Source organism: Lathamus discolor, chromosome 5, assembly GCF_037157495.1.
Source record: "Lathamus discolor isolate bLatDis1 chromosome 5, bLatDis1.hap1, whole genome shotgun sequence".
Lineage (NCBI taxonomy): Eukaryota > Metazoa > Chordata > Aves > Psittaciformes > Psittacidae > Lathamus > Lathamus discolor.
The window spans coordinates 88,958,738-88,986,141 of NC_088888.1; the positions used below are offsets into that span (position 1 = coordinate 88,958,738).

General features: G+C 36.7%; 1 protein-coding gene across 1 annotated transcript in view; it reads left to right on the top strand.

Annotated features, from left to right (window-relative positions):
- The window catches only part of CSMD1 (CUB and Sushi multiple domains 1), a 1,149,005-nt gene that overhangs the window by 708,296 nt on the left and 413,305 nt on the right, over positions 1–27,404 (top strand). Inside the window, exon 7 of the mRNA XM_065681530.1 lies at positions 11,055–11,132. Within this exon, the coding sequence (XP_065537602.1) occupies positions 11,055–11,132 (78 nt within the window). The remainder of the gene's footprint in view (positions 1–11,054; positions 11,133–27,404) is intronic.

The window sequence follows — 27,404 nt, forward strand, 5'->3', positions numbered from 1 at the left end:
GAAAGACGAGTTCATTCAAGTTCAGCTGTGTTATAGATAACAGTCAGATGAACAGTGGAAGAGCTATGTTTTCAGTCCAAACAACACATTTAATTTTTCTACAAAACCTGAAAAGACAGCCACAATACTGACTTGAGAATAGGATTTCCTGATGAACATTTTGATCATCCCGCTGTGTGGCACTATGGAGATGTTAATGGAGAAGAACCATAAATCAGCTTTTGACACTATGGCTGAAAGACTATATTTGAACTAGTGTTCAGACCAGGAACTAAGTGGATCTCATGATTTATCTTTTAGAGACAATCCCTATGTCTTACTACTTAGTATGCTCTGTGACAGTTATAGTGCAAACTGTGCTGATACTGTTTCCAGAACTGTGGAGGACATCTGCAGGCATTGAAGACTTGATGCCTGCTGAACTTGTTTTATTATGATATATCATATATTGATAGCACAAAGGAGCTAAGGCAATCCATCAGGGCAGGGGGCCAGCTAAGTGACATAGAGAAGGTTAATGGAAAACAAATGGCTGTGCTTCTTTTTAAACTTGCAGATCCTGTGGCAGCTTATACACAGGGAATGAGAAAGATTTGTGTAAAAATGTATTGTGACACCAATTTATCTTGGGGCTGTACCATTTGTTCACTAGTACCGCATGCAGAGATTTCCAGCACAGGGAGCAGGTGGAAGGTCTGATAGTGACAGGCACTGCTTTGCTGGATTGATGGAACAAGAAAGCCAACTGATCATGAACTTACAGCTTTTACAGATAGCCATACAGTCAAAACATCTATACCCGCTGAGGAGCTTTCTGGAGTTTTGATACTGATTTGTAAGGAAGATTTTGAAAGCTGTTAGTGAGAGAAACATTGGGATACTGTATTAGACTGAATAATCTTCAGGCAGGGAATACATGAAGCAGCAGAAGGTTGGATTATTTTGGCGAGTCAGTTTAGGCTAGAGATTAAAAGGATCCTTCTAGGTTATTGAGCCTGGGGCCTTGTTTTAGAAAACAATTTATTATAAAATATCCTTCACAAAATAAAGTGAATGGTAATATTAAGAATGGTTGTTTTTTCTTATTCTCATAAATACTAAACTTTTAGAAAGAATTCATGGTACCACAGACCATTGTGAGGCAGAAGAAAACCTCGAGATAGCTAATGATCTATTTACTGGTCCCAAATCGCTTGCGTAATTAGAAATAAAAGCTTAATATATAAGCAGAATCTGGAGAGAATATTGATGTTGCCAAATGTGAAATTGTAGATAATTTCTTCCAGGGACAAAAAATGGTAGTAGTCCTGCAGTTGTGTTTTTGGAGGAGAACACAGATAGACTGAGGCACTAGGGCAAAGCAAACAGGGCACTCAGTTGGACTCTGCAGTCTGAATTAAGAAAATATTTTGTTTCAAAACAGGAGTACTCGAAGAAAATCCAAGCAATCAAACTAAAGCAAAAAGAAATTGATGAATTCTGCAGTGAGATAAATTTGCTAATTCCCCTCAATAATGAAATAATCATCCTATGAATACTATTGCAAATACATAGAATCATAGAATAATAGAATAGTTAGGGTTGGAAAGGACCTCAAGATCATCTAGTTCCAACCCCCTTGCCATAGGCAGGGACACCTCACACTAAGCCACGTCACCCAAGGCTCTCTCCAGCCTGGCCTTGAACACCACCAGGGATGGAGCACTCACAACCTCCCTGGGCAACCGATTCCAGTGTCTCACCACCCTAATGGGAAAGAATTTCCTCCTTATATCCAATCTAAACTTTCCCTTTAAGTTTTAACCCGTTACCCCTTGTCCTGTCACTACAGTCCCTGACGAAGAGTCCCTCCCCAGCATCCCTATAGGCCCCCTTCAGGTACTGGAAGACTGCTATGAGGTCTCCACGCAGCCTTCTCTTCTCCAGGCTGAACAGCCCCAACTTCCTCAGCCTATCTTCATACGGGAGGTGCTCCAGTCCTCTGATCATCCTCGTGGCCCTCCTTTGGACTTGCTCCAACAGTTCCATGTCCTTTTTATGTTGAGGACACCAGAACTGTACACAATACTCCAGGTAAGGTCTCATGAGAGCAGAGCAGAGGGGCAGGATCACCTCTTTCGACCTGCTGGTCACGCTCCTTTTGATGCAGCCCAGGATACGGTTGGCTTTCTGGGCTGCAAGAGCACACTGAAGCCAGCTCATGTTCATTTTCTCATTGACCAGCACCCCCAAGTCCTTCTCTGCAGGGCCGCTCTGAATCTCTTCTTTGCCCAATCTGTAGCTGTGCCTGGGATTGCTCCGACCCAGGTGTAGGACCTTGCACTTGTCATGGTTGAACTTCATAAGGTTGGCATCAGCCCACCTCACAAGCGTGTCGAGGTCCTTCTGGATGGCATCCCTTCCCTTCAGCGTATCAACCGGACCACACAGCTTGGTGTCATTGGCAAACTTGCTGAGGGCACACTCAATCCCACTGTCCATGTCAGCGACAAAGATCTTAAATAAGACCGGTCCCAACACCGATCCCTGAGGGACACCACTCATTACTGGTCTCCAGCCGGACATCGAGCCATTGACCACAACTCTTTGTGTGCGTCCGTCCAGCCAGTTCTTTATCCACCGAGTGGTCCATCCATCAAATTGGTATCTCTCCCATTTAGAGTCAAGGATGTTGTGTGGGACAGTGTCAAACGCTTTGCACCAGTCCAGGTAGATGACATCAACTGCTTTACCCCGTCCATCAGTTCTGTAGAACCATCATAGAAGGCCACCAAATTGGTCAGGCAGGATTTCCCCTTAGTGAAGCCATGCTGGCTGTCACCAAGCACCTTGTTGTTTTTCATGTGCCTTAGCATGCCTTCCAGGAGAATGTGCTCCAAGATTTTGCCAGGCACAGAGGTGAGACTGACTGGTCTGTAATTCCCTGGGGCATCCATTTTCCCCTTCTTGAAAACGGGGGTTATATTTCCTTTTTTCCAGTCATCGGGAACTTCACCTGACTGCCATGATTTTTCAAATACGATGGCCAGTGGCTTAGCAACTTCATTCGCCAGCTCCTTCAGGACCCACGGATGGATTCCATCAGGTCCCACGGACTTGTGCGCGTTCAGATTTTGAAGATGGTCTCGAACCAGATCCTCTCCTACAGTGGGCCCAAGGTCTTCATTCTCACAGTCCCTGCATCTACCTTCTAAGACCTGGGTGGTGCAGTCAGAGCCTTTGCCAGTGAAGACCGAGGCAAAGAAGTCATTCAGAACCTCAGCCTTCTCCAAATCCTGTGTAGCCAGTTGTCCCGAGAGCTTCCTCAGGGGGCCTATGTTGTCCCTAGTCTGTTTTTTGTTTGATAGGTACATCACTGTTTCTTACTGAACTCTGCCAAATATCTAAAGCTAAGTGTTATAAAGTGTTACATTTCTCTTCTATTCCCCTTAGTGTACAACATATGGAAAGTTTTGGTTTTTTTTTTTTTTATTCCTGTACATTAGCAAAAAGACAGAAGCATTCAAATGCATTCCTTAAAGTGACAGTGGTTTTTGGGCTAGACCTGAGAGGCCCTACATGTGATCACCAGGTACTGGGCAATATACTGTCCCTCTTGACCTTCAAATATCTGTACTTGGGAAAAATCTGCCATGAAAGGCAGCCAAGAGCTGAGCTCAGCAGAGCAGCACCAGAAGCAGCTTGAGGAAGTACCAACAGATGATGTCAGAATATTTCAGCTTTGGGTGGTAGCCAGTCTTAGAGGCCTTGCAGGTTATTTCATGCAGGAAGAAAAACTGGCAAGAAAAAGAATGTTAATGTCATCCAAGATGAGGACTGTTACAAAGAATGTGCTATGAACAAACAGCAAGTGTTAAAGTAACGTAAGGGTATTCTCAAGGCCTAACTGTATTAGATCTAGAAGAGGGTAAATTAGATCAATCATAACACTGTGTTTACTGAGACATGTTTCTATTCTGGTAACTTAACTGGCTTTAATATGACTTGTGTACTGTACACCATTTACCTGTTTGCACACATGCAGTTAAATGTAGGTGTAATCCATTAATTTCGTAAGCTAGCAATCCTAGAAAAAAACTACCAAGATCATAGCCACTTACTGTTTCTCAGCCAAATGACATCTGGTTATGGGTTATTATTATGAAATAATAAAAAATAGGTTTAAAAAGGGTCTTGGTAATCTAACCCTATATCATAGAAGAGCCAAATATATTTGACTGTAGTTTTCAGACCTTAATTTAGCATGTTATTTAAAACTTACAATGACTAAAATTCCACAGCTTCTCTGGGTAATTTATTCCAGGGCTTCATCACTCTTACTGTTAAAAAAACTTCCTTGTGTAACCAAAGTTTCCCCTGCTACAGATTGAGACTGTAAGTTCTTGATCTAGCCCCAGTGGAACTGCAGAAGGTATCTTTCCTCTTTGCAGTTCCCTTTTTATGTTTAAAGTTTATCATAGCTCCTCAAAACTCTCTGTAGATTGATTTATTTCTCAGTTATTCCCTACAAATAGAGAACTAATTGTTCACTTTTCCATATTTTTCTTCTTACCAATTTCTATCCTGTATCTCCTAAGTAAAATTATAAAACCAGAGTAAGACTGCAAATTCTTGATGCCAAAGACTGCCTGCTACCTGTTAATTTATGGATGTGTAGGAAGTACATGTAACTTTTTTTATTTGTTTTTTTTAGTCTTTATTTAGTATTTTCTTTTCCTTTTGATGACAGAAGGGAAGACAGACATTTTAGTTTTTCCTTATCATCCCAGCAGGCAACATGCCCTGAGAAAACTGAAACTCTGCATCTTACAGGACACGGAGCTGGCAACTCTCTGTAGGGCCTCTCTCAGTGTATTTTCAAATATAACTTCAAATAAGAAGTAATTGCTCTGAGAAATACAAGACCATAATAACCCACAGTAGGAAGTAGCCCATAACATATTAATAAAATTCACAGAAAATTTTATTTCTTCCCTTGAAATTATACCTAAAGAATCTGTATATGTTAAAAAAAATTAAAAAATAGGTTAGTTTGCAAATTCCTCTTGTTCAGTACCAGTGATTCAGACAAAAACATCTTCCAGTGTCAGAGAAAAAGTATAAACAGGGTGAATTCTGACAAGGCTTTATGTAGATTTCAGACAGGTTGTCACTATTTTCAAGGTGCATATATAATTTGTTTAAAGACTGGTTTATCTTCTGTTCTTCAAATGAAGCAAAAAAACCCAGATGTAACTAAATGGACTCATGAAGCATGAAAATGAAAGATTTATCAAAGATCAAGATTTAAATAGCTGAGTTTACTGTTGGAAAGATGCAGATTCTGCCAAGATTTGTATTTTGTATATTTTTGTGTACTTTGTACAGCTCTTTACACCTGTGAAATATATATATATATTTAAAACTTAAATAGGCAGATAATATTTGTAAGACTGTTTCATGCTTTTGTTTAGTCTTATGTAATTGTTAAAAACACTGCTTAAAACTATCACAAAAAAGGCAAGCCTTTACATTTCATTTTCATGAGCAATTGGGAGTATACCTGAGGTTGGCCAGTTTCAGAGAACCATCCTGGGAAACAAAACTGTGGAAAATAAAACTAATTTTAAAACATTCATTGTTGTATGAATTGTAGGAAACCATCCCTCTGTAATGAACTGCTGCTTGCAATATGTTTTTGCAGTAGTAACAGCAGTAGAGCAATTCTTTTGTGAGTTACTCTCCTGTAGAAATAAATGTGGTCAGAATAAAATGGAGAAAATTTTCCTTCTGAACTATTGAGAGGTAGGAATGTAGAGAAGGCATAGTATATTGAAGTGCCTTATGGCTCCACAAAATAAAGCTGATAGTATCAATGGCTGTTTTCACTTTCAAAAAGAACAAATTAAAAAATATTTTGATATTTTTAGGGTGTACTTAAGGTGCATAATTTCTAAAAATCCACACTAGAAATATGTGATTTTTATAAACATGTTTTTTATTTCCAGTTCTCTGAGACAAAGAAGAAGAAAAGGATGACTATGTATATTTGGGTGTGATTCACTCCTACTGAAAATATGCTGATTAATAGATTATTAAAGTCAAAAGACATCACAATTCATTTTGAACATGACCAGTGCATCGCCAGATCTTCTCTGTAATGAAAAAAAAATCATTAGGTTACTTGGATGTCATTGTAGTAAAGGACTCACTGAAAAGTATGTAGGGAAAAATGTAATTTTCTCCTCTTTTTGCTGTATTTCTGGTCTGCTATTATATAGTTGACTGAAAATGGAAAGAAAAAATCATTCAGGTCACTCTTTGCAATATATTAGCTTGAAAAGATCAATTATTCTATGAGTATTCTTTGAGCTAAGAAAACATTGTAATGCTTGCCATGTGCAACATAGTAATTTGCTTAAAAACAACAGCAACAACAAACAAACTTAAAACATTAGATCATAGGTGATTTTAGTTAACAGTATTTTTTATAATAAATTTGGACTAGGCATATAAACATTCCATGGAAAAGATCTATTCTACCAGATATACACAAGTATAACTGAAATTAAGAGTCTGACAGCCATAACCAAATTATTTCAGTGAGGTGCTAATAACTCAAACTGTGTTAGAAATCTTAGAATAAAACTATAATCTTACTGAATGTTAAGAAAAATCTTACATCCCTCCTGTTCTAATTAAGTAATCTGAAAAAGGTAAAATGAAGTCTAATATTTATGTGAATTGAATTTGAATATAAACCAATGAGTGTCATAGCCTGATGTTTCAAGGAAGATCTAAAAATTAGAACAGAAGTCCCTATGGAGCTACATGGAACTGGGGATTGTCTGACTATGCAGCAAAAGCATGAAGCGAAACTGTACTGAGAGGTTAGTACTACCATGGCATGCACATGGTGTGTCTTGAAGTGTAAAGGCAGCATGAAAGTTCAGCACCAACAGTTCTCCACGTGAGACAGCTTCAAACTGTGAGTGATAGTCATGTTCTGTAAGAAGTCCTGAAGCTTCTGCCCAGAAAGATAGTACTCATCAAGACCACAAACAGCTGTTTTGTTTACAAGAGCAGGGGGAAAAGAAAAAAAAAACTCAACAAAGAAAAACAACTTCCTAAAGAAAGTAATCTTTGGTGTACAATAGAGGTATATTTACTATGATTATAACAATGTCTAAAGGTATCACAGTACAGGTCATAGTCTGCTAATGTAGTATGAACAGGAAGAAGAGTCATTCCTTTGTACCAAATATCTGCTAAATTAATTTTGGCCTCTTTCTTCAACCCACAAAGGTAGACTTTGGGAAGTGTAAGAATAGTTGTGAACATTGATTCCTGAAGGATCTCTAACCGCATGCCTGTCTCCAGCCATGGCCTGAAGCAGATTTGCATACTTCTTGTATGCACGTTAGCCAGTGGAGTTTTGCAACTTGAAAATTTTACTGTAACTTTCATGATCCTTTCAAATAATACCAGGCATATCTTGTTTTCATGGCTGAGTTTAATTTAGTTATAGCAAAAAGCCAAGAAATACCACCAGTGCCTTCCAGTAGCTGATATTGTCTTGTACTTCCAGTGCTCAGTCCTGCCCTTGTCCATGAGCGGGTATCATCTTATCTCCAAAAGAGTCTTGAAGTTACGATTAACGGAAAAGGTGAAGAGAGTTAACTAAGTTAACTGAATGTTTAATATAAGACAGCAGAAAGCTGTGCAAATTTCAGAAAGTAATCACTTAAAAGCTGGAAAGTGCTGTTCGTAGCTGACATTATTAATGTAAACTCATTCCTCTTTTTGTGATATTAAATAGCAAATAATCTTTGAAATCAGGAATTTTTTTCTGATGAAAAACAATCACAAATTAGAAAAGAAGTATCTCAGAAAAGGTATTCAAATGGGATTTAAATGGTTATAAAATGTGCACTTTAGAGTACTTTTTTAATGTTACAGAAGAGGTTGAACTGATTGAATCAAAAAACACAGTGCTCAGTGGTCTCTATTTCTCTTTCAAAGGTTGAATAGGTTGTATTTTAAAGACTATACTTTCTTCATACTTTTTAAAAATAGAAGAAAACACTGTGCAAGCCACAAGCAAAACCTCACACACACAAGTATAATAGAGGCAGAAGTTTGGTATTTCTCTCTCAAACTGTCCCATTTATGGATCCCTGTGTCTCACAGGTACCTACATCTGGCTTTCTTCAGACATAAAAGCTTACATCACCTTAATGTTACTGTCTAAAATGTAGGGATCTAGCTTGAGTGAGTGCTATATGCTTCTGTTATATTTTATGGAGAGGAAAAGGCATCTCTAGAAGATGATTCATTGTGCCGATTTTAGAAGGGGATAAATTGTCCCCTTGAGGTAGCTATTTCTCTTCATAAAACATACATTTTAGATGACTGATCTTAAGTATTATGAATCCCCTATCTAATATTCTTGCAGAGAGATACAGAATGTCTTTTTCTTGACGTGTGAAAGAACTCCAAGGATGGAAACTGCAGGACCTGTTTTGAAGTTTGAATGCTTTAATAGTAAAGAAGTGTTTCATATATCAAATCAGAACCTCTCTTATTTCAATTTATGTCCTCTGTGTTTCAAATAAAGCTGATGGGTATAATTTTTCTCCATTCCCAAGAAGCATGATTCGAGTATGTCTATCAAATACATTCAAGAGTGAACTCCCACAAGGAATTTGAGTCATGATTGCCACTTTCACCCTAAAGTAGGGTCACAGGACAATGATAAAATCATAAAATACTCTAGGTTGGAAAAGAACATCAAGTCCAGCCATTACCCGAGGACTGCCAAGGCTACCACTAAACCATATCACTGAGGCCCGCATCTACATGGTGTTTGAACACTTCCCTGGGCAGCCCCTTCCAAAACCTGATCACCCTCTCTGTGAAGAAATTTTTCCTAATATCAGTCTAAACCTCCCTTGGTGCACCTTGTCCTATTGTTTGCTACTCGGGAGAAGAGACTGACCCCCACCTCACTGCAGCCTCCGTTCAGGCAGTTGTAGAGAGTGATAAGGTCCCCTCTGAGCCCTCTCCTCCCCAGACTAAACAACTCCAGTTCCAACAAAGAGAAGGAGGAGAGTGTAGTTCTTTTTATCCTCCGTATAATAACTCGATGGGTTTATCACTTATCTGTGAATGTAAGTACTGTGGATTTTTAATCCTTCAAAAACTCTTGCATATTTTGCATGCAGCACAGACACTAATAATCTGTGAAATTCATGCTGTTGGAGGGACCACAACTCCAGGCAGCATCCCAAGTATTCATTACATGAGTTGTTCTTTTTCCATTAAACACAGAGTAATTTTAACAGACTGGTTATGCAGCCTAAGAAAACAGAACATAAGGTGGCACTTGATGGAAATTTTGGTACCTAAGTATAGGAATCAACCCCCTTCTAGAAGCCCTTGCGAATATTAGCCTGACTGTCTTCATCAAAGACTCCATATAATGTTTTCCTGTCTTAAAAGAAAACACACACACTGCTATCCAATCCATTTCATCCTATGCCGCTACAATTGTGTTTCAATCATCTTTCATCATTTGAACACCCGTTTTCCGGGTTTAGACATAAATGTCTGCACTTGCAACGTACATAGCACAAAAAAAAAAAAAAAAAAAAAAAGAAAAAAAAAGTGTGGTTTCTGCAGTCCTTGCTCAATTTCAGCACTTAGGAAATGCCTGTTTCATTCTGAGGCTGCAAAAGCAGCAGAAGTCCAATACAGAAACAAATACAATAAAATAATGATTTTGAATGCAGTCTTAAAAGGCATTTTGTCTTGCTGTTGCTACCACTTCACTTCTTAGAAATATTTGAATATAGATAAGTGTATGGTGGATAATCACAAAATTTATCATCAGTGTATGGTGGATAATCACAAAATTTATCCCACATCTAGAAAGTATAACCGATAATCTGTGATACTCATTTATATATTTATATAGTATGAGGTGCAAATTACTACCATCTTAAAAATGCTTGAGTTGATTCTTTGTTTCTGTTTGGATCTAGAATAAATGGTTGCATTTTAAGATTATTAACCGCTCCAAGCTCTAGAAAAAAATGTATTTAATATGAAAGAGAAGAGGTTTACTGCTTTTTCACTAGCTATGCTGTTATTATTGTTTATTTGCACAATAGTTTTGAATTGTCCAGACTTGTTTCACGATTATTTTCTGCATCTGATTTTTTTCAGTTGATCAAGTTGTTCCAAAGCCACAGAACTAATAGATTTCCTATGAATGTATCCTATATTTTCACCCTTTTCTCCCACCATTGCAATTAAAAATCTACCCGATACGTTCCTTAATGTATAACTGCTCTACTTTCTTCTCATGTCTTTTCCTACCTTGCTCCTTATCCCTCCTATGGTGCCCTAGCTACTTAGTAGGGATAGTCTGGGAGTTTATCAGCCATTCAGCTGGCTAAACAGAGAAAAACAGATTTTAAACCTCTGATGCATCTGTTCTCTCTCACAGAACTTTTTCCCATTTGAAAGCATTTATTCTCTTTCTAATTCTGTTGAAATTGCCCTGTAGATTCATAGTAGCATAGTAGCATAGTATAATACTATAACCTTAATCTTAGAAAACTGAGCTAAAACCATGTCTACTATTAAGAGTGAAATGAGCAGTTGTGAAAATTGAATTTAAATGTTGTGGTCCTCTGATTTGTGTAGATAATGTAAAATATTTAAGAAATAAATTTAAAAAATGTGTAAGATTTTGCAGTATGCAGCACAAATACGGGAAATCCATACACGTAATGAGGAAAGGTTTTTTTCTTTTCTTTGACCCTAAGGAAATTTGAATTTGAAATACTGCAAAGATAATGTCTGTTTTAAAAGGACATCCTGAAACATGATAAATGATTGTATTTTTGTAAAAATGTGTTTGAATTGTCACAGAAACTATAGTTATTTCCATCAGTCTGTAGGATTCCTGTCTAGCTTTGTATTACTGTCATGTATGATTTGGCTGTTGTATGTCCTTTTTAGAAGTTTTAATAATGAATTATTTTCTTTTTGTTTCCTTGTTTTCTCAGTGAAAAAAGCAATTGAACTGAAATCAAGAGGAGTCAAGATGTTGCCCAGCAAAGACAGTAACCATAAAAATTCTGTCTGTAAGTTGTTCATACTGTTATCTTTAGTGACTGCATATATCTTCTGGAGTCCTATTAAATATACAAATCAGAGAGGTGTTGGGAACCCATGGCCATAAAATGGTTATTATGCTTTCAGTTGTCCCTGAATTAGAACTCCACCAGTAATACTGAGGGTGTATAAAGCAAAATATGGTGTTGTAATGTCTGAACTATTTGGGTATGTAGAAAAACACCCACATTCTACATAGTGGGGTGTTTGAAATTCAAAGATGCAAGGCAGGTTAGGAAATCAAGGCAGAACAGTGACATACTGACTTTATCAGTGCAGTACTGGTGGCAGTAAAGGTGTCTTAGCATTTTCTGGATCTGTTTATATTCTATGATTCTTTTCTTCCCCTCAATTAATATCGTAGCTCTTAATTCCTTACCCTCCTTGCCACACTGTATCCTGGTGACTGCCTCTTTCCAGTCCTATAATACAGCACATCAGGGGCTAAAATTGCTGTAATTTCCAGCATCTTCTTCCCTTCACTGCATGTTTAGTGCATTCTGGAATGACATCTGTTCAGTCCCTGTACACCTTTTTCCCCCATGTATAGTGTAAGGGTAAAATCAAGATGCTGTCTATGGGACTATGAGGCTGTTTGTTTTTTTTTTTTTTTTGAGCATCATTTTCCCTAAACAACTGGCAATCTCAGTAGTATCCTGAGAGTTCTTACTCCATTAATAAGGCCAGTCTTGAAACAAGAAAAATAAGAAGATAATTTTATATTTTGGAAAACAGAGAGTCCCTTACCCCCAGAAAAACCAGAGGGTAAGCCAGTGTTCACTTACAACTCATTAGAAGTGCTTGTATAATGACTAAAATGTATTTGAATAAATTAATTCTTCATTTAATGACACTGAACTCGGTGGACTAAAACCTGGGCTGTGTTTGCCTCATTGTGTGCTGTTCTGCAAATACAGAGAGAATGAGTGTCTTGAAGGCTCATGTCTAGGGAATATGATTTGGTCTCTGTGTTTCTGCAGTGCGCTGTTTAATGCAAAGTGAGTGTTTTGGTTTGCTCACTGGAAAAAAAGAGGCATGACAATTTTCTGCTTTGAATATTGCACATTGATGGTGTGGAACTCAAAGGGAACTTTTTATTCAAGGTGTAGCAGAAAAAGGTGATCCATCTCTTTGGTGTTTGAATCTGAATGGCTGATGGTTTAATTATTTATAAGTTACTTCTGGGAGGTGTACGATCTCTTGCTTACACTGTCAGAGCACATGCTATCAGGCACCACATTTAATTACAGAAAGTGGAAGTAGGACAGGCTTTTGAAGCAATTATTAAAAGACAGTCTGCTGTTTACTTTAAATGTAATGTCTTTTGTAGTTTTTTTCTTTGTGTTTTGACTTGCAAAGCTTTATTAATTGTGCCTGACGTTTCAACATAAATCTTAAGAAGTGCATTATTGTTATTGCCATTACTTTCACATATATGAAGCATATAAAAATGCTAGGATTACAATACAAACAAATGTATTTTGCTTCCCTTTCTCACATAAGCCTTCAGTATTGAACAATTTTTCTTGCTAGTAATTGTGTAGATAGAAAAAATAATCAGGAATTCAACTTCAGAGAACTGATAAGAATGGATATTACCATCTGATGCCAATTAGCAAATTTCTAAAAATGGAAATTGAAGACTAACACCTCTCCCCATTCTTTTACGTTAGATATTTTTAATATTTTCTCACTATAAACCAGAAGGCTTACTTTTGCATTTTGTCAGATGGAATGCAAATACCAGCATGACAAATGCTGTGAGGGCATGCCCTGCAAACCCCAAGACCTGCAAGTTTCTCACAGCTCTTCCAAGTACAACCTGAGAACAGCTGCAGAAAGTATTTCACAGTGGCACAACTCTGTTAGGATTTAGGCAGAAAGTGTTACCAGTGTAGTGATAATTCCTTGTGGAATGCAGAACAGTATTTTAGTTGTACAGTTTTATCTTACTCCTCTCTTCTTGGACTTGCCTGGATTTTCAGATGGTTTCTTTCAACAGCTCTGCTGTCCTCCAGGTAGCAAAGCATGGCTTTGGGATATAGGTGCCGTGGTAGATTTACTATGGGAAAAATAGTTTGTCATATTGTATCACTCCACAGGGAAAGAACAGGTTTTTATTTGGTTTCTTTTTTTTTTTTTTTCTTCTTCAGTACAGCTGGAGGAAACACCAAGTTATTTGGTTGCCAAAATACTCCTGCCAGCCAGTACCCTTTAGCAGTGGACAGGATGCTGTTGAATCATGATTAATTTATGCAAGGAAATGGGAAAAGGATGGGACAGATAATTGAACTAAAATACAGTCCTGGTTCATCCAAACTTTGCACTTGGCAAAGTTTTGGAACATTAAACTGGGAAAAGGTAAATGGGCAGACAGTTCTGATGGTTGTTTTTTAACAGCTGGTCCTCATTAGTGCTTGAGCTGCCACAAGCGCTGGCCAAATCCAGTGCTAAGCATATTTCCCCTTAGTTGTTTGAAGCTGATCTCTCTGAGGAGCAAGGAGAGAGTTTTAGCTTATGAATCTGCTTAGTGGAAGCAAATCCAATTACATCTGTTTTGGTGTCCATCTGTTTAGTGGCAGGCTCAGTCTACTCACTTTTGTTCCCTTACTAAGTCATTCTGATATATATGGTATATTCCCAAAGGATGTTACTTGATCCATTTTGGGATCACCACTCTCATTCTAACATGGAATAAGTCTTCAGACTCTGTGTCTCTAATGGTTGTGGCCTTCTTCTAAACCTACTATGACTATAGTTTGCATTGTAACTGATGAGAAAAAAAACTGTTTTGATTACTGGCTCTTCTATGAATATGTTTTCATGGCAATATTCCTGCCCAGCAGCTCTCATCAGAGGGTGGTTATTACCTCTAAACATCAAGGCATTACCTCTACAGTAAAGAGATTGTTCAGGGAACGTCATGTACATCCAAACGAAGGAGAACCCTAATGAAGTGGGCCATGAGGACAGACCATCATTAAACAGCTACAGTTGTTATAAAGGGTTTTTCTAGGCAAGTAGGAGACCCTTGTAGTTTATCTTTCCAAGTCTAGCCACTGATACACACTGAGCAGTTACTGCTGGTCATTCCACGTGCAAAGGATAATGATTAGTACAGGTCTTGATCTTTTCAGGACACCAGTTTACAGAATATTAGGAAGGCAGGGCCATAACTGCAGACTTGCTGCTCAGTGCCTCTGTGAATCTCTGGGCCCTGTGTGGCCCACTGCAGCCCAGGGGCAGAGCAGGGTTAGGAGAATGGACTGCCTCAGCAGCCCATAATGTCCCTGGCCCTATTGCTGCCATTGCAGGGCAGCCTCCCACTTCCAGGCCTCCTCACCAGGAGGACAGAGCACAGGAATGCCAGAAGCTCACAGTAAATGCCAGTGAAGTTCAATGAGGTGAGAGACATCACATAAAGTGAAAAATGGAAATGTTTATGAGGTTTATGTGGTGTGTGCTAATCTGCCAGTGCAATAATGCTAGGAGGGGAAGGCAGCAGTGAAATGACATGTCTTGGAGAGCTGATGGCCCAAGTCTGCTCTTGTCAAAATGCTGTATGAATAGTGGGTCAAGTCACACAACACAGCAAACTGCATTTCACATTCTGGAATAGCAACAAATTAACAGATGAAGACTGATTCTTTAAAAAATACAGCATTCACATTGCACCATGTTAACAGTTCATAGTAATTAGTGAATATTGAGTGAGTTAACCCTATTTTGTGAAATGTTCAGTGTGTGATCTACTGTGTTTTACAAGGTGAAAGATCTTTAGATAGTCACTGAACAAAAACCTCTTAAACTTCATTAAAGCAATTTCAGGTTTCTGTAGTATTATTTGTAAATGTATTTCAGAATACCAGAAAAACGCGTTAATTAAAAAACACATAAAATACCAGAAAATACACATAAAGAAGAATGTGACTTAAGCATAAGATTAATGTATCCTCTAAGAGCTTAGCTATAGTGTTTATCTAAACCATTCTTTGCCCTGAAGATGATAAAAAGAGCTATTTTAAGACAATGGGTTTTGCCATGTAGAGCCAAAGAACAAGTGAGTTTGCAGACTATGTATTGACTAGTTTCAGCACATAAAGGTGAATTAATGGCACATGCTGTTGAAATATAGTGGTTAATACCAAAACAGGATTATATTGCTATTTCTGTGAAAGAAAGAGTGACAACAGTCATTACTTATTTTGTTATTGGGTAACTCTGGCAAAAATGGCTTAGTACATCACAATGTAAAGTTAAATATATGTTCATTGCAAAATTTTAGGTTGGAATTCTGTTGTTATGAATATGTTCCTCACATTTTGTATAAATTGCCAATTTCATCTTGACAATTGGCTACTGTTAAATTTACTTTCATAGAAGCAAAGTGATGATTAGTAAGAGTTTTGCTCTTCACTTAATGAAAGAGTGTTTCACTAAGAAGGACAATATTGGACTAAATAGGTGCACTTAATAGCACCATTTTCTGACTGCAAAGTAAGCCAACCAAGTAATTATAGGTGATTGTGTATCTAAAGATCCTATGGTTTGGATCTTGTGTACTTAAGAGCTCTGAATATGCATTCTGTTTTTCACTGTGAATATTTTCAATATTGCAAGACACTATATTTACAAAAAAAAAAAAAAAAAATCTTAGAAATACCTTAGAAATAAAAATACCGTAGAAATAAAACATACATATCCCACTGGCAAGTAGATTTTGTCTGCTGAAATTCCTGTGCCCCTTCAAGCAAGCATGAATTTAAAAGCACTGGAAAAATAAATATAAATCTATCTCTTTGCTTGATCTCACTGACAGCTAAAACAAGTGAATATGAAAATGTTGGCAGCTTTCAGGCTTGCTTTTCTTCTGGGACACATGGAAGTTTTTTGAACATGAATTTGGTGGTTATTTGCCCTTTTCTGACATGCAGGTGATCAGTTTGCTGTTGGTTCTGAAAAAAAAGCCCAACAAAGAACAAGGAAGTAAGGACAGCATGTCAAGAGGCGTACTTTACTAATTATTTGTGAGGAAGGCACACAATCATTTTTTTTTATAGCATTGTCTCCTTCATGTCCTTTAAAAAGATAAACTCCTAATTGTGAATCTTAGGATTTCCTTTTAAAAATACCACTGTCTTTTAAAAACTTCAGTTCCTTGGCTCTTCATAAAACATTACAACACAAGGATGAAAAGTGGCAGGATTCATCTGTAGCTCTTTACTGACTTTTAGTGAGCACCTGTTCAGCATCTTCTGTGTTTAGGAGCAGATAAACCCCTTCTCTCACAAGGAAAACAGAGACCTTTTGCCTGAAACCAAGAAAAAGATTTGAAATGCCTACATTTAAGATTAAGATTTCCTCAGAGGAAGCAGAACCACAAGACTGTTGTGAGAAACTCAGTATGGAGGTGTCTCTTTCCCATTAGTTTCTATAAGAATTTTCTCTGAAGACCTCAGTGTTCTCAGTGGAAGTTACTCTGTGCCTGAGTGCTGTACATTATTAAATTAATTTACAGGCACTGAAAGGATTCTCATTTGTAAGTGCCCAATCAGAAACTTGCTAAATGCCTAGACAGTATTATAAACTCTTCATCCCTTTCAGTCATTAAAGCTAGTTTTCATTCTATCAAATCTCACAGCTTCAAAAGGAAAGCCTTTTTCAAGTTTGCATTTATAGTGTACATTTCCACAAACAAGAGAAAGGACCATTTATAACTTACTGATGTATTAATTACAAGGGTAGAAGACACAATGCTTAAATAACTTATATTTTGTTGGTGTAATTTTATTTCACAAAGTGTTTTTACGGCAAGACTGATCATATGTTAAATGTTCAAATAAAGATAAAAAAGAGGGAAGTAATATTTTAAATATTGACTCTTTAATACAATAGGTTGGGTTAAAGAATGGATTCTAGAATCTTTACGATTAAAAGTATCCTTGTTATATATGCATATACATGCATACATATATATACTTACATATATATGCACACAACTATAGAAATACATATAGGATTACATTACACCATTTAAACTGTGTCTAATAAGAGATTAATGACTCTATTTCCCCTTTTACTGAGTATTAAAGAATGAAATTTGGCAGTAGGAAAAGAATAATGCAGCTTTAACGTCTAACAGTTTTATGAAGCTGTCCTAAAACAGGAGGGATAATTACCCTAATATACTTTGTCCTACCATAGAATGTAATAATATGGAGTTGTCCAAGTGTTAAAAAATATAGGGTCTTCACAGAAGATGAGTATCCCTTTGCAATGTAATTCTGCAGTGCTATTTTACTAGATTGTATAAATTGCTTCATAAATCAGGTTAGCAAATTATACTTGGTGTTTCTAAATAAGCCTTCATCACTGCAGGAGTTTAAATATCTTTTAAAATACTATGCAAAAATCTTGCTGTGAAGAGAACTACTGCCTAAATATATTTGTGAAGAAAAGCATCACTTGTAGCGACAAGCAAAACAATTTGCTCCATCAATTATTTAATACCTCATTTGCATATATAATTTGTAAAATAACCAGAACAAAGCTTCTATTAAGCTATGTAAACCAGGATGAAATCTGATTGAATTATGAATGGTTAAAATGAATTGTTATCCAGCTATGAAGCTGAAGCTGCCATTAAATAATTTTCATATACAGTTATGGAACATTATTGATTATCCAAAGTGAATGTTCATACTGTAGGCTAAATTGACATTGAATTCTGTTACTTTCAAAGTCAAAGAGTTAAGAATAAGCAACCTGCTTTTAGCAGTTGCAATTCTGTATAAATTAGCTGTTCATATGAAATTTAAATATAAACCTTAGTAGTTTTATATAGCTTCACTGGCTTAACTCCAATGCACAGCTCAATTAAAAATACAGATGTGGACAATAAATAGGTGAGCAAAATGAAGTATCAGTAGATTCAAATAATGTGTGTAAATTATGAAGGCATTCAGAACTTGTGGGTGGATGAATTCAGACTTCTGGAACATAAGAAACATTAAAGCAATTTTAATTAAAGAAAGAACTATGACACTGGTCTATGAAGTGTAGGTGTGCTGTAGAATATAGATACCCTCACTGTCAAGTCCTTTAGAAGAGGCAGAGACTCATGCAAGGAGATTTCCACTTTCCACAGCAGCTGATTTAACAGTAGCTGCATAGTTTATGCATGTTGAGTATGAGTATTCAGATCCTGTTGTTTTCTAAATCCATATTGTGGGAGAATATATTAATGACCTGATAGAAGGTCTTGGACTATTTTCATTCTTCAGAATTTGTTCTTTACACTGTGAAACACTTTGAAAATAATTTCTACTGTGTTGGCATAGCATATCACTATCAGATGTTAGCTTGTCAGACCGGAGTGCATCTATTCCTGCAGCACTTCTGAGGAGTGCCAGCATCAGATATGTTTGAAACAGGGGAGTTTGTCAGGTGACAGCTAATTTATCAGCATCAGGCCAGTTTGAATCCACTACTCCTTCTTCACTTGGAAAAAGGGAAGTAAAAAATTAGCACAACACTTGGACAATGTACCAATGTATCAGTAATGTGCATTGAAAAGCTTGAAATATTTTTGGAATGGGAACAAAAAAAAAAAAAAACCACCCCAAAAAGAACTAAAATGGAAATAAATACATTGGCTTACATTTTGAAAAAAGAACAGGTTTCTTATTTAGGGGGAGGAGATTATGCAACACAATATGTCTTCCACTGAAACTGATAGAACAGGTTGTTCTTTAGAAAACAAAAAAAAAATGGTTACTCAACTACAATTAAAAAAAAGAAGAAGTAACAGAACAGTCCAGAAAAATCCCCAGATACATGGCTAAGTTTTCTGTTAGCATGTCAGCATGCTAGAACAAGAAGGGTCTGTAAGTGGTCTGGCTTGTATAAATCCTTCTATCATACAAGCTCACTGAACTCAGGTAAGAGTGATAAGATTGTTTTGTCATATAGCAAAGTAATATAAGTTTTAATAGATATGATAGCAATAAAAATGTTTAATTCTAAAATTTTAATCTAACAGGAAATAATTATATCTAAAAGTCCATATTATTCTGCTCATACAACCTCTTGTTTGATTTCTGTTACCTCACTGTCACGATATTTTCTGCTACAGGCACCTAACGTGAAAGAAGTTCTCTTGCATAAGCAAAAGAGCTGTATGAAAAATGTATGCAGCATATCTTCCCTAGTTTAATTCTTTTGATCTGAACTCTGATGATCGGTGTCTCTGCTAGAGGAGCTATAAAGTCAGTGAATTATCAAATTAACAAGAGCAAAACAGTATGGTTTCTCTAAGCCGACATTTCATGTGGAATATATTATTCAGGATGCTACTTTTTGTTGCCATGTCAGCTTTTCCTTCAAGTTTTGAAGTTGCATCGGAAGTTTCATACTGAGAAGCTGTGTTTCTTTCTCACTTCTATGAGGCCTTGTTTTCAGAGGTCTGAAAATGCATCTGTGGTACAGAATTAGCAGAGGCTAAAATAAACTCCGTTGTCATAAATGATAAGCACTTGTGTTAAGATTAAAAATATACCATAAAGCAACACCACCTGCTTGGATAATACTCTGTTGTACCTATGGAATAGATTAAAAGTTGAATCCACGTTTCAGTGTATGAAAGTTCAAAACCACCTAAACACTTAAAATGTTTTTTGTATTATTTTCTTTGGTTTTTTTTCAGTTAAATTAATCATAGTCATTTCTGGTCTAGTCCTGACCAAGTTTCTTACTTATTTTTTCTATTCCAGTACTCTCCCCTATCTTGCTGGGGAGGGGTGAAATGAGTGAAGAGTTGGTCGGTGCTTAGTTGCTGGCAGGGGTCAACCACTGGAGTGCAGAAACAGTTCACTAACCGAATTCCTTTACAAAATTTGTACCATTTTTTTTTTCTGTCTTAACAAACATTACTGGTACTTTCAAACTTTCTGACAGTTTGCTTTAAATTCAGCTCTTTTTCCCCCTGTATTTGAATCAGGCATCTGACTTCTGTTCTCAGGAATGCCTGGCAGAAGAGTATGCGCTAATACAGGAAAGACCATGTTTCCGTTCAGCAGCCAGAACTGGATGTTCATTGGTCTCTTGAAGTGGAGAGTACTACTGCGATAGCGCACTTCAAAGTCTTTTGTTTTTTGTTAAATTTGGCATTAGTTTGGCATGTTCTACGTAAAGTCTTTTTCTGTCCATCTCCTTGAATTACTGTTTCCCATAGGCCTCCTGCAGCCATTTTTAATAGATGGTAGAAAAAAGCACTTCCTTGACACAAAGGTCACTTTCACAACAAATATAAGTTTTTAAGCATGGCATTGCTAATATATTCCATGGAAAAGGTCATCTTCATTTTTTCCAGTGTGAAAAACTGGATTTTTCTCAAAAGTGAATGAGATGAATAAACAAAAATAATTTCAATTTAATAATATTTAAACAAGAATAAATAAATCCAATGCAAATATTTGAAAAAGAAACCTTAAGCCTTTGCAGCCCTTTTGATAAAGGTATGTATGTACAAGTGAGAAAATAATTTTTGAAAACACATTGCTGAGCAACTCTAAAATAATTATGAGCCCTGCCTGTAATCAATAGAATCATAGAATAGTTAGGGTTGGAAAGGACCTCAAGATCATCTAGTTCCAACCCCGCTGCCATGGGCGGGGACACCTCACACTAAACCATGTTACCCAAGGCTTTGTCCAACCTGGCCTTGAGCACCGCCAGGGATGGAGCATTCACAACCTCCCTGGGCAATCCATTTCAGTGCCTCACCACCCTCACAGTAAAGAATTTCTTCCTTTTATCCAGTCTAAAATGATTATCTGTTCTTTGTTCCTGCTTTGCCATCATCTAAAGTCCCATCCCTGAAATGTGTAGTTAGACATTACTACTTCAGATTGTAGAGAAGTGAAAAAAAAACCCAACCCTTCACTGATGAAATGCTGAAATATTCTTGCTAAGTCTTTCAGATTTGTCGGCTAAAGGCATGAGAACTCAGGATTCAGTTTTTTTGGGAAACTGTTGAAGTATATATAGGGAACATGAGGATTAAAATATAAAATATTTTATAAAATATTTATGAAATAGAAAATATTTTCTTGGATGGTTTCGATTAGAATTTAACAAAAGTAAAGTAAAGTAGTGTAAACTAAGAGTGAATCAGCACGATAGTTTAATGCACTCAGAAGTTTAGAAAGCTCCCTGGATTTCCAAAGATCCCCAGTCCCTGTGGGCTGTCCACTTTGGCTGGCTCCTTCCAGTTTTGATGGTAAACTGTGCAGCAGCAAAGCAACGGCCACTATTTGTGTCCTAATGGCCATCCTTGCTTCATACTCTTCTGAATATGATATGAAGGGTTAATTGCACATATGCTCAACTTTACACATTCCATGATTTTATCCCTACTTGAGGAATTTGCATATGATTTCTGCCATATGTGGCATAGGTGTGACTTGTGAGTTCTCTGTTTGTGGTAGGCTATTGACTTTGACAGGTAGGCTAGCCACAATTAACAACACGTAAGCACAGATCAGTAAAAAAAAAAGGATGAAAGGATGTAATCAATATCTTTATTTCACAGTTTAACAAGTTTGACAGACTAGTGTTTACATTTCTTCCCCATTTACATGTAAATGTAAAAGCTTTCATATAACAGTCACACATTGCTATAAAACTATTTCTGCAAGTTCTTAAAAGCCTTCGTTCTTCCTAGTAAAGAGTCATATTGGTTGTGTCAGAGCATCAGTGTGAGAGAGCATGGTAGACTTTGTTTTGGCTTCTTTGCTGCTTCTTTCAATAGCTTCCTTGCATTAGTGCAAACTGTGGTAAGGTAATACATTGTTTCAGTGAACACCCATTTTGTTGACACGAAGGCTGCCTATAGCCCTACAGTTCCGTGGAGTTGTGTTTTTCTCTCTTCAAGTTTTTACTGCCTCCTGCTGCCTCCATACAGGATAAGCACTGATAAGCTTCCTGAAGAGTACATCTACCTGGAAATAACAAAGGGTATAGATAAGAGAGAAAGTCTGTCTTGGTAAAGAAATTAATGTAGTAAAAATGTAAAAACAGGGTGATAAATCAGAATAAAGCTGACAAGACCTTTCGGATTAAAGTTACAGAAAAAGAGATGTTAAAGGGAAGTGACACAGTTTGTTCTAACACCAAGCTTATTAACACCTTAGGCTTAAAATGCTGTTCTCTACCAACTAATAAAAAGAGCCCATCTGCTACACACCAGGTAACTAAAGCTCATAAGGCAAAGTGCTTGGCAAATGGAGAAGAGACAAATCTGTCCAGTTAGCTGGAATTGGATTATACTATTGTAATTCTGCAGTACTATAGGAGCTATTTTGCATTACATATTAAAGATTGATATACATTAAATACAGTACACCAGTCCTGTTGGTCTGCTTGCATTCCTGTTGCTTAGAGTGCTTCTGAAATGTCTAATCTGGTTTAACAGTAAAGATTTTAATCCTCTCCCTCATTACATATTTTAAATGCAAAATAAGAACTTTGTAATAATTATAGATATATTGGAGAAACATAGTGGTTTCCTCTCACAAAAAGTAGTAACAATATCTCAGCAAGTCATGTGTTGTTATTGCTAATGCCATACACTTTTAAAGCAATTTCATATTCCATTCTCACCAAAATGTGTTTACATTACATTAAAATAATGGTTTTGCTGAAAATCAAAACCTAGTTCTAGTTTTTCATACTGCTGGTAGTGTGTTCTCCATGTCCGTTAGTAGATTGGCTGATGTTACAGGTAGACTGTGTTTCAGGGGACAGTAGAGCTAAAACTTAGATTTTCTCTTTCATTTTTCTATTTAATTTCTTGTGTAGACAGAAGGAAAAGTTTGTTAAGGTAATAGTGTGTTACTGTACAATTTAACTGTATGTTAAGCAGTTAAACATTATCTTGCTCTCCCTCAACAATCAGATAAAATGTCTGTATTTCTTTTGTTGGTACAAGAGGCTATTGGCACATTCGGTCTTGCTGAAAGCTCTTAAGTTGATAAAAGCCCAGCTAGAATTCATGGATGCCTCATGAGCCCCAGCTGCCTTCTACTCCCCCTTGCAAACAGTGCTGCTGTGGGTAACGTGTTCCCCTCAATTGGCAGAGTAGCAGGATCAGCTTTAATGCTGGTAGAATGTCATCAAGTCTCTATAAACAGCAATACACAGAGAACTCAAAGATAATTATAGATATTAATATTTAAAAGCTGTGCAAATGGCAATGTGCACAGGTTTAGCGTATGGACTAATATGAATGCCTCTTCAGGGACACATTAAAAAACCCAAAACATCTTTTACAGGAGATTCAGAGGACATTTCTTTTTCTGGATCTAGGGGTAAATTTGCATAACATCAGAGAGTTAAAGCACTTAAATATCTGGGAAGAAGTAATTTTTTAACATCAGAAAAATGATGCATTTTTCCTTGTTACTATTCTAAAATGATGGTTGGTTAAATCATTAGTGATGTAATTTTGAAAATAAATCTAAACTAAAATTCCATCCAAAGCAGAAATTGTACATTCGTGAAAGTTACAGAGCCCAGGAAAGAGGGGATTAGGCTGGACAATGTTCAGTAGCTTATCTGTAACAATGTAATCAGCTCCACTTTGAACAATATTTTTCAAATTATTATAAATAAAACACAATTTGTTTAGATAAAAAATTTGAAATTCATTATCAAAGGGTTTTAACTTGGGGTCTTAAAAAAAAAAAGCCTGAAAAAAAAGAAAAATCCTTGACACATTCCATTTCACAGTGTTTTAACTGGAGAAAAGCCTGTCATAAAAGCTTAAATATAAAGACTTGAATGGTTGTACAGCTGTTTAGAATTCTCCATAGACAAAGGGCTGCGCACCATTACATGTAACTGCTTAGCTGAGGAAAAGTAACAACTGCAGATCCAAAAGAAACAGGGCTTTTGAGATCTCAAGAAACAATATACATGCAATACCTGTACAAAATATGTGCCCCTTGCTTATTGCAGTTTGTACCCTTTGTGTCACAGAGCAGAGAAGAGCAGGCTCAGTCCTTCAGTACAGTAGCAATTGCACCAAAGATTCACAGCATGTTTGCAACAGAGAAAAAGAACAGGTAGAAATGATAATTAAAATAGACTGAGAGCTGAAAGTCTTTTCTTAAACATATACGTCTGCATTCTTCACAAGATAGTGCACTTCCGTTGTGAAAGGTGACGAAAGAGTGATATTAATTGAGAGGTTAAGACCAAACCCCAATATTGTTGTTAAGATTCTTAATTTTTGACAGTTCCTTAGCAAAGTCCCTGTTGGTCCTTTTCTTACAACAACAAAAATGGTTGACAAAATTTATCATATGTACACCAGTTTCTAGACCAAAGATCTGTTCAACAGGGGGAAGCCAAAGAGAGTGCTATGCTATGACAATCATAATAGCAATGGATAATGGGTCCTTGTTTTAAATATGTAAGGAGTAAAAGATGTTTTAACCCTAAAAAAGACTGATATTAGATTTCTTTCACAGAATTTCGAAGAGCAAAGATGACTTCAGATCTCTCCTATTCACAATGTTTAGATAAAAGATTAGTTTTCATAATGATAACTTAACCTTGCAGCTGATCAGACTTGCTAAGGCCTCTGTGATGCTGTCTTTGGGTTGTAGAGCCCAAATGACCATAATGATGTGTATTACAGTTTGACTTTATTACTTTTCATCAAATTGAAATTTCCCATCTTTTGTTGAAGTGTCCTCTGGAATATAGGATATTACAGAGTAATACTTCTGTTTTTCTTCCATGAATTGTTCTTGTTGCCGTAAAGATATTTATTGAACAATATTTTGGAGACAGAGAAAACACTTTGGTGACTTTTGTTCTGGGACAGTTCCCTAACCAGCAGGCTAGAGCCATTCAGCTCTGATTTTCTGACCTAGGTATGAGGAATTGAAAAGGTTTTGAAAGAACCCTGTTTCAGAACTGTTACTAGCCTAGTAGCAGCAGTCAGTCACATAACAAAGGTAGTTACAGGTGCCTGATCAAGTCAGGCAAAGAAACTGAGTCACTTTTTTTTTTTTTTTTTCTGGATGAGTTGTCTTCCCATTTAAGCAATGAACAATACTATCTTCTGCTACCTAGTGTGAATGGCAAACAAGCATACTCAACTGTTACTGGGTTTACTTTACCTACATGAAAAGTTCACCTTAACAGTGTTAAGGTTCAATTCACAGGAAACTGAGAAAACCCAACAGTTGAATGTTGCTATCACAGAACGTGATTTTTCAGCTTTGAATTAAAACATGAATTATTTCAGTAATATTAACATCCCCAGTGATTGTCATCTCTTTCTCAAAAGTCAAAATTGTGGGACTGAGTGTGCAGAACCCCTCATTATTTCAAGGTGCTGGATTAAGGGTCATTCTTGCTTGAGTATTATTCCTGAAATCTTAATGATTGGTCAAAATTCAGCCTGAGACAAAATTTTCTAAATGTTACAATCAAGTGACAGCGACAAATACTGGTGGGAAACACAAGCTAACTCTTTGTGCTGATCAAAGATGATTCATAGTATAATCACCCTGTAACCAACTCTGGTGTGCCCTCTGGGTTATAACATTGCCTGTCAGGGTGCAGATTAAGCTCTGTAACAACCAGCTACATACAACAGAAACATCTTTTGATACCTGAGAAATAGAAACTGGTTTTAAACCTTGTGTTATGTGATAAGAGTGCATTTCTTGACAAAGATAACTGAAACTTACATTTTTTTCTACACTCTCTGAACAATCATATAATGAAATGAATCCAGAGGTTAATTATGAGTTGCTTTGTATTTCTTCCTGGCTGTAACCTTGTAAAGGCACTCTATTAGAGTTGTGAGAATATCACACATTTAATTTCATCACGTGGATTACTTCAAACAAGCTGTTTTGAAAGAGAGGTATGTTTTTCTGTTGAAGATGGAAATTATTTACTTTTTTGGTAGCTCAAAAATATTTTTCCCTTGGTCTTATCTCAAGCAAAGCCTCACAGGAAAGTGATTAAAAATACCGGTACTCAGATCTGGGTATTTTTTTTGTTGTATGATTGAATTTCTTTCTCAGGACAATATTAGCTGCATTGTGTTTGTTTGTTTTCCTTTATCTGTTCTTGTTATCAGGCTCTGGCAAGATTTTGCTTTGCATCTCCCTCCCCCGTTCTGTGTATGTATGACTTCAGGAGTGGTGTACATGCTTCATTTTTGTGTTTCTTTAGTGGATGTTGAATAATTCCTTAATGTACCATCTCAGTAGTCTCTCATATTCTCTTTCTTTTACAGCATAATCTAAGATGGGCAGGGGAAAGCTTTGGTTGTAAGATGAAGTACATGACTCTACTAGCTTGAGTGGTAGTATTCATCATATTACAGCTATTCAAAATACTAATTCACGGAAGTCCTCTTAACTGAGATTCATGGGCTTCTTGTGCTATATTTTGGATGCCTATAGTCCACTTAGCATTCGGATATTTTTGCGCTTAGAAACAATCAGGTAGATTGGTTCTTGGATTCTTAATCCATGTCTTTCAAGATACACTCAAAAGTCGTTATCTGTATCCTACTCTTATTCTCTCTTGCTTCTGGTTTTGACCCATGAAGGTAATGTATTGATAAAAATAGAGTCATAGAATTGTAGAACTGTTTGGGTTAGAAGGGACCCTTAAGATCATCTAGTTCCAACCCCCCTGCCATGGGCAGGGATATCTGTCCATATAAACAGTAATCCTAGGTGAATACCTTGTTCTTCTTGAAATCATTCATGTAGAAGACTATATATATATATATATATATTTATATATATACATAAAATCTTTCTGTATGGCTTCCAATTTGTATGTTTCAATGATGTATTGTTGTGGTTTTTTTTTGTGTTTGGTTTTGTGGGGTTTTTTTTAGTTATTCAGGTTTTTTTTTCCTCTTTTTGTTGCTTTTGTTTGGCATGGACTTGCTATGGATTATGCCTTATATTATTAGTTGTGCCTTATATTCAGCAGTATTCATATTTGGCTAAACAAAGTGCCCTTCAAGCAAAAGATTGTCAAAAAGGTGATGGTGACTCAGGTTGAGTAGTTATCCTGGGTGCTACTTGTGCCAGAACTACCTGCTTCTGGTTAAATAATGTGAGATATCTTGTTTCACACTGGCATCACTGCTTTAGCCTCTTAATAATGGCACGAGAGGATGTGTTTTACCTATCCCT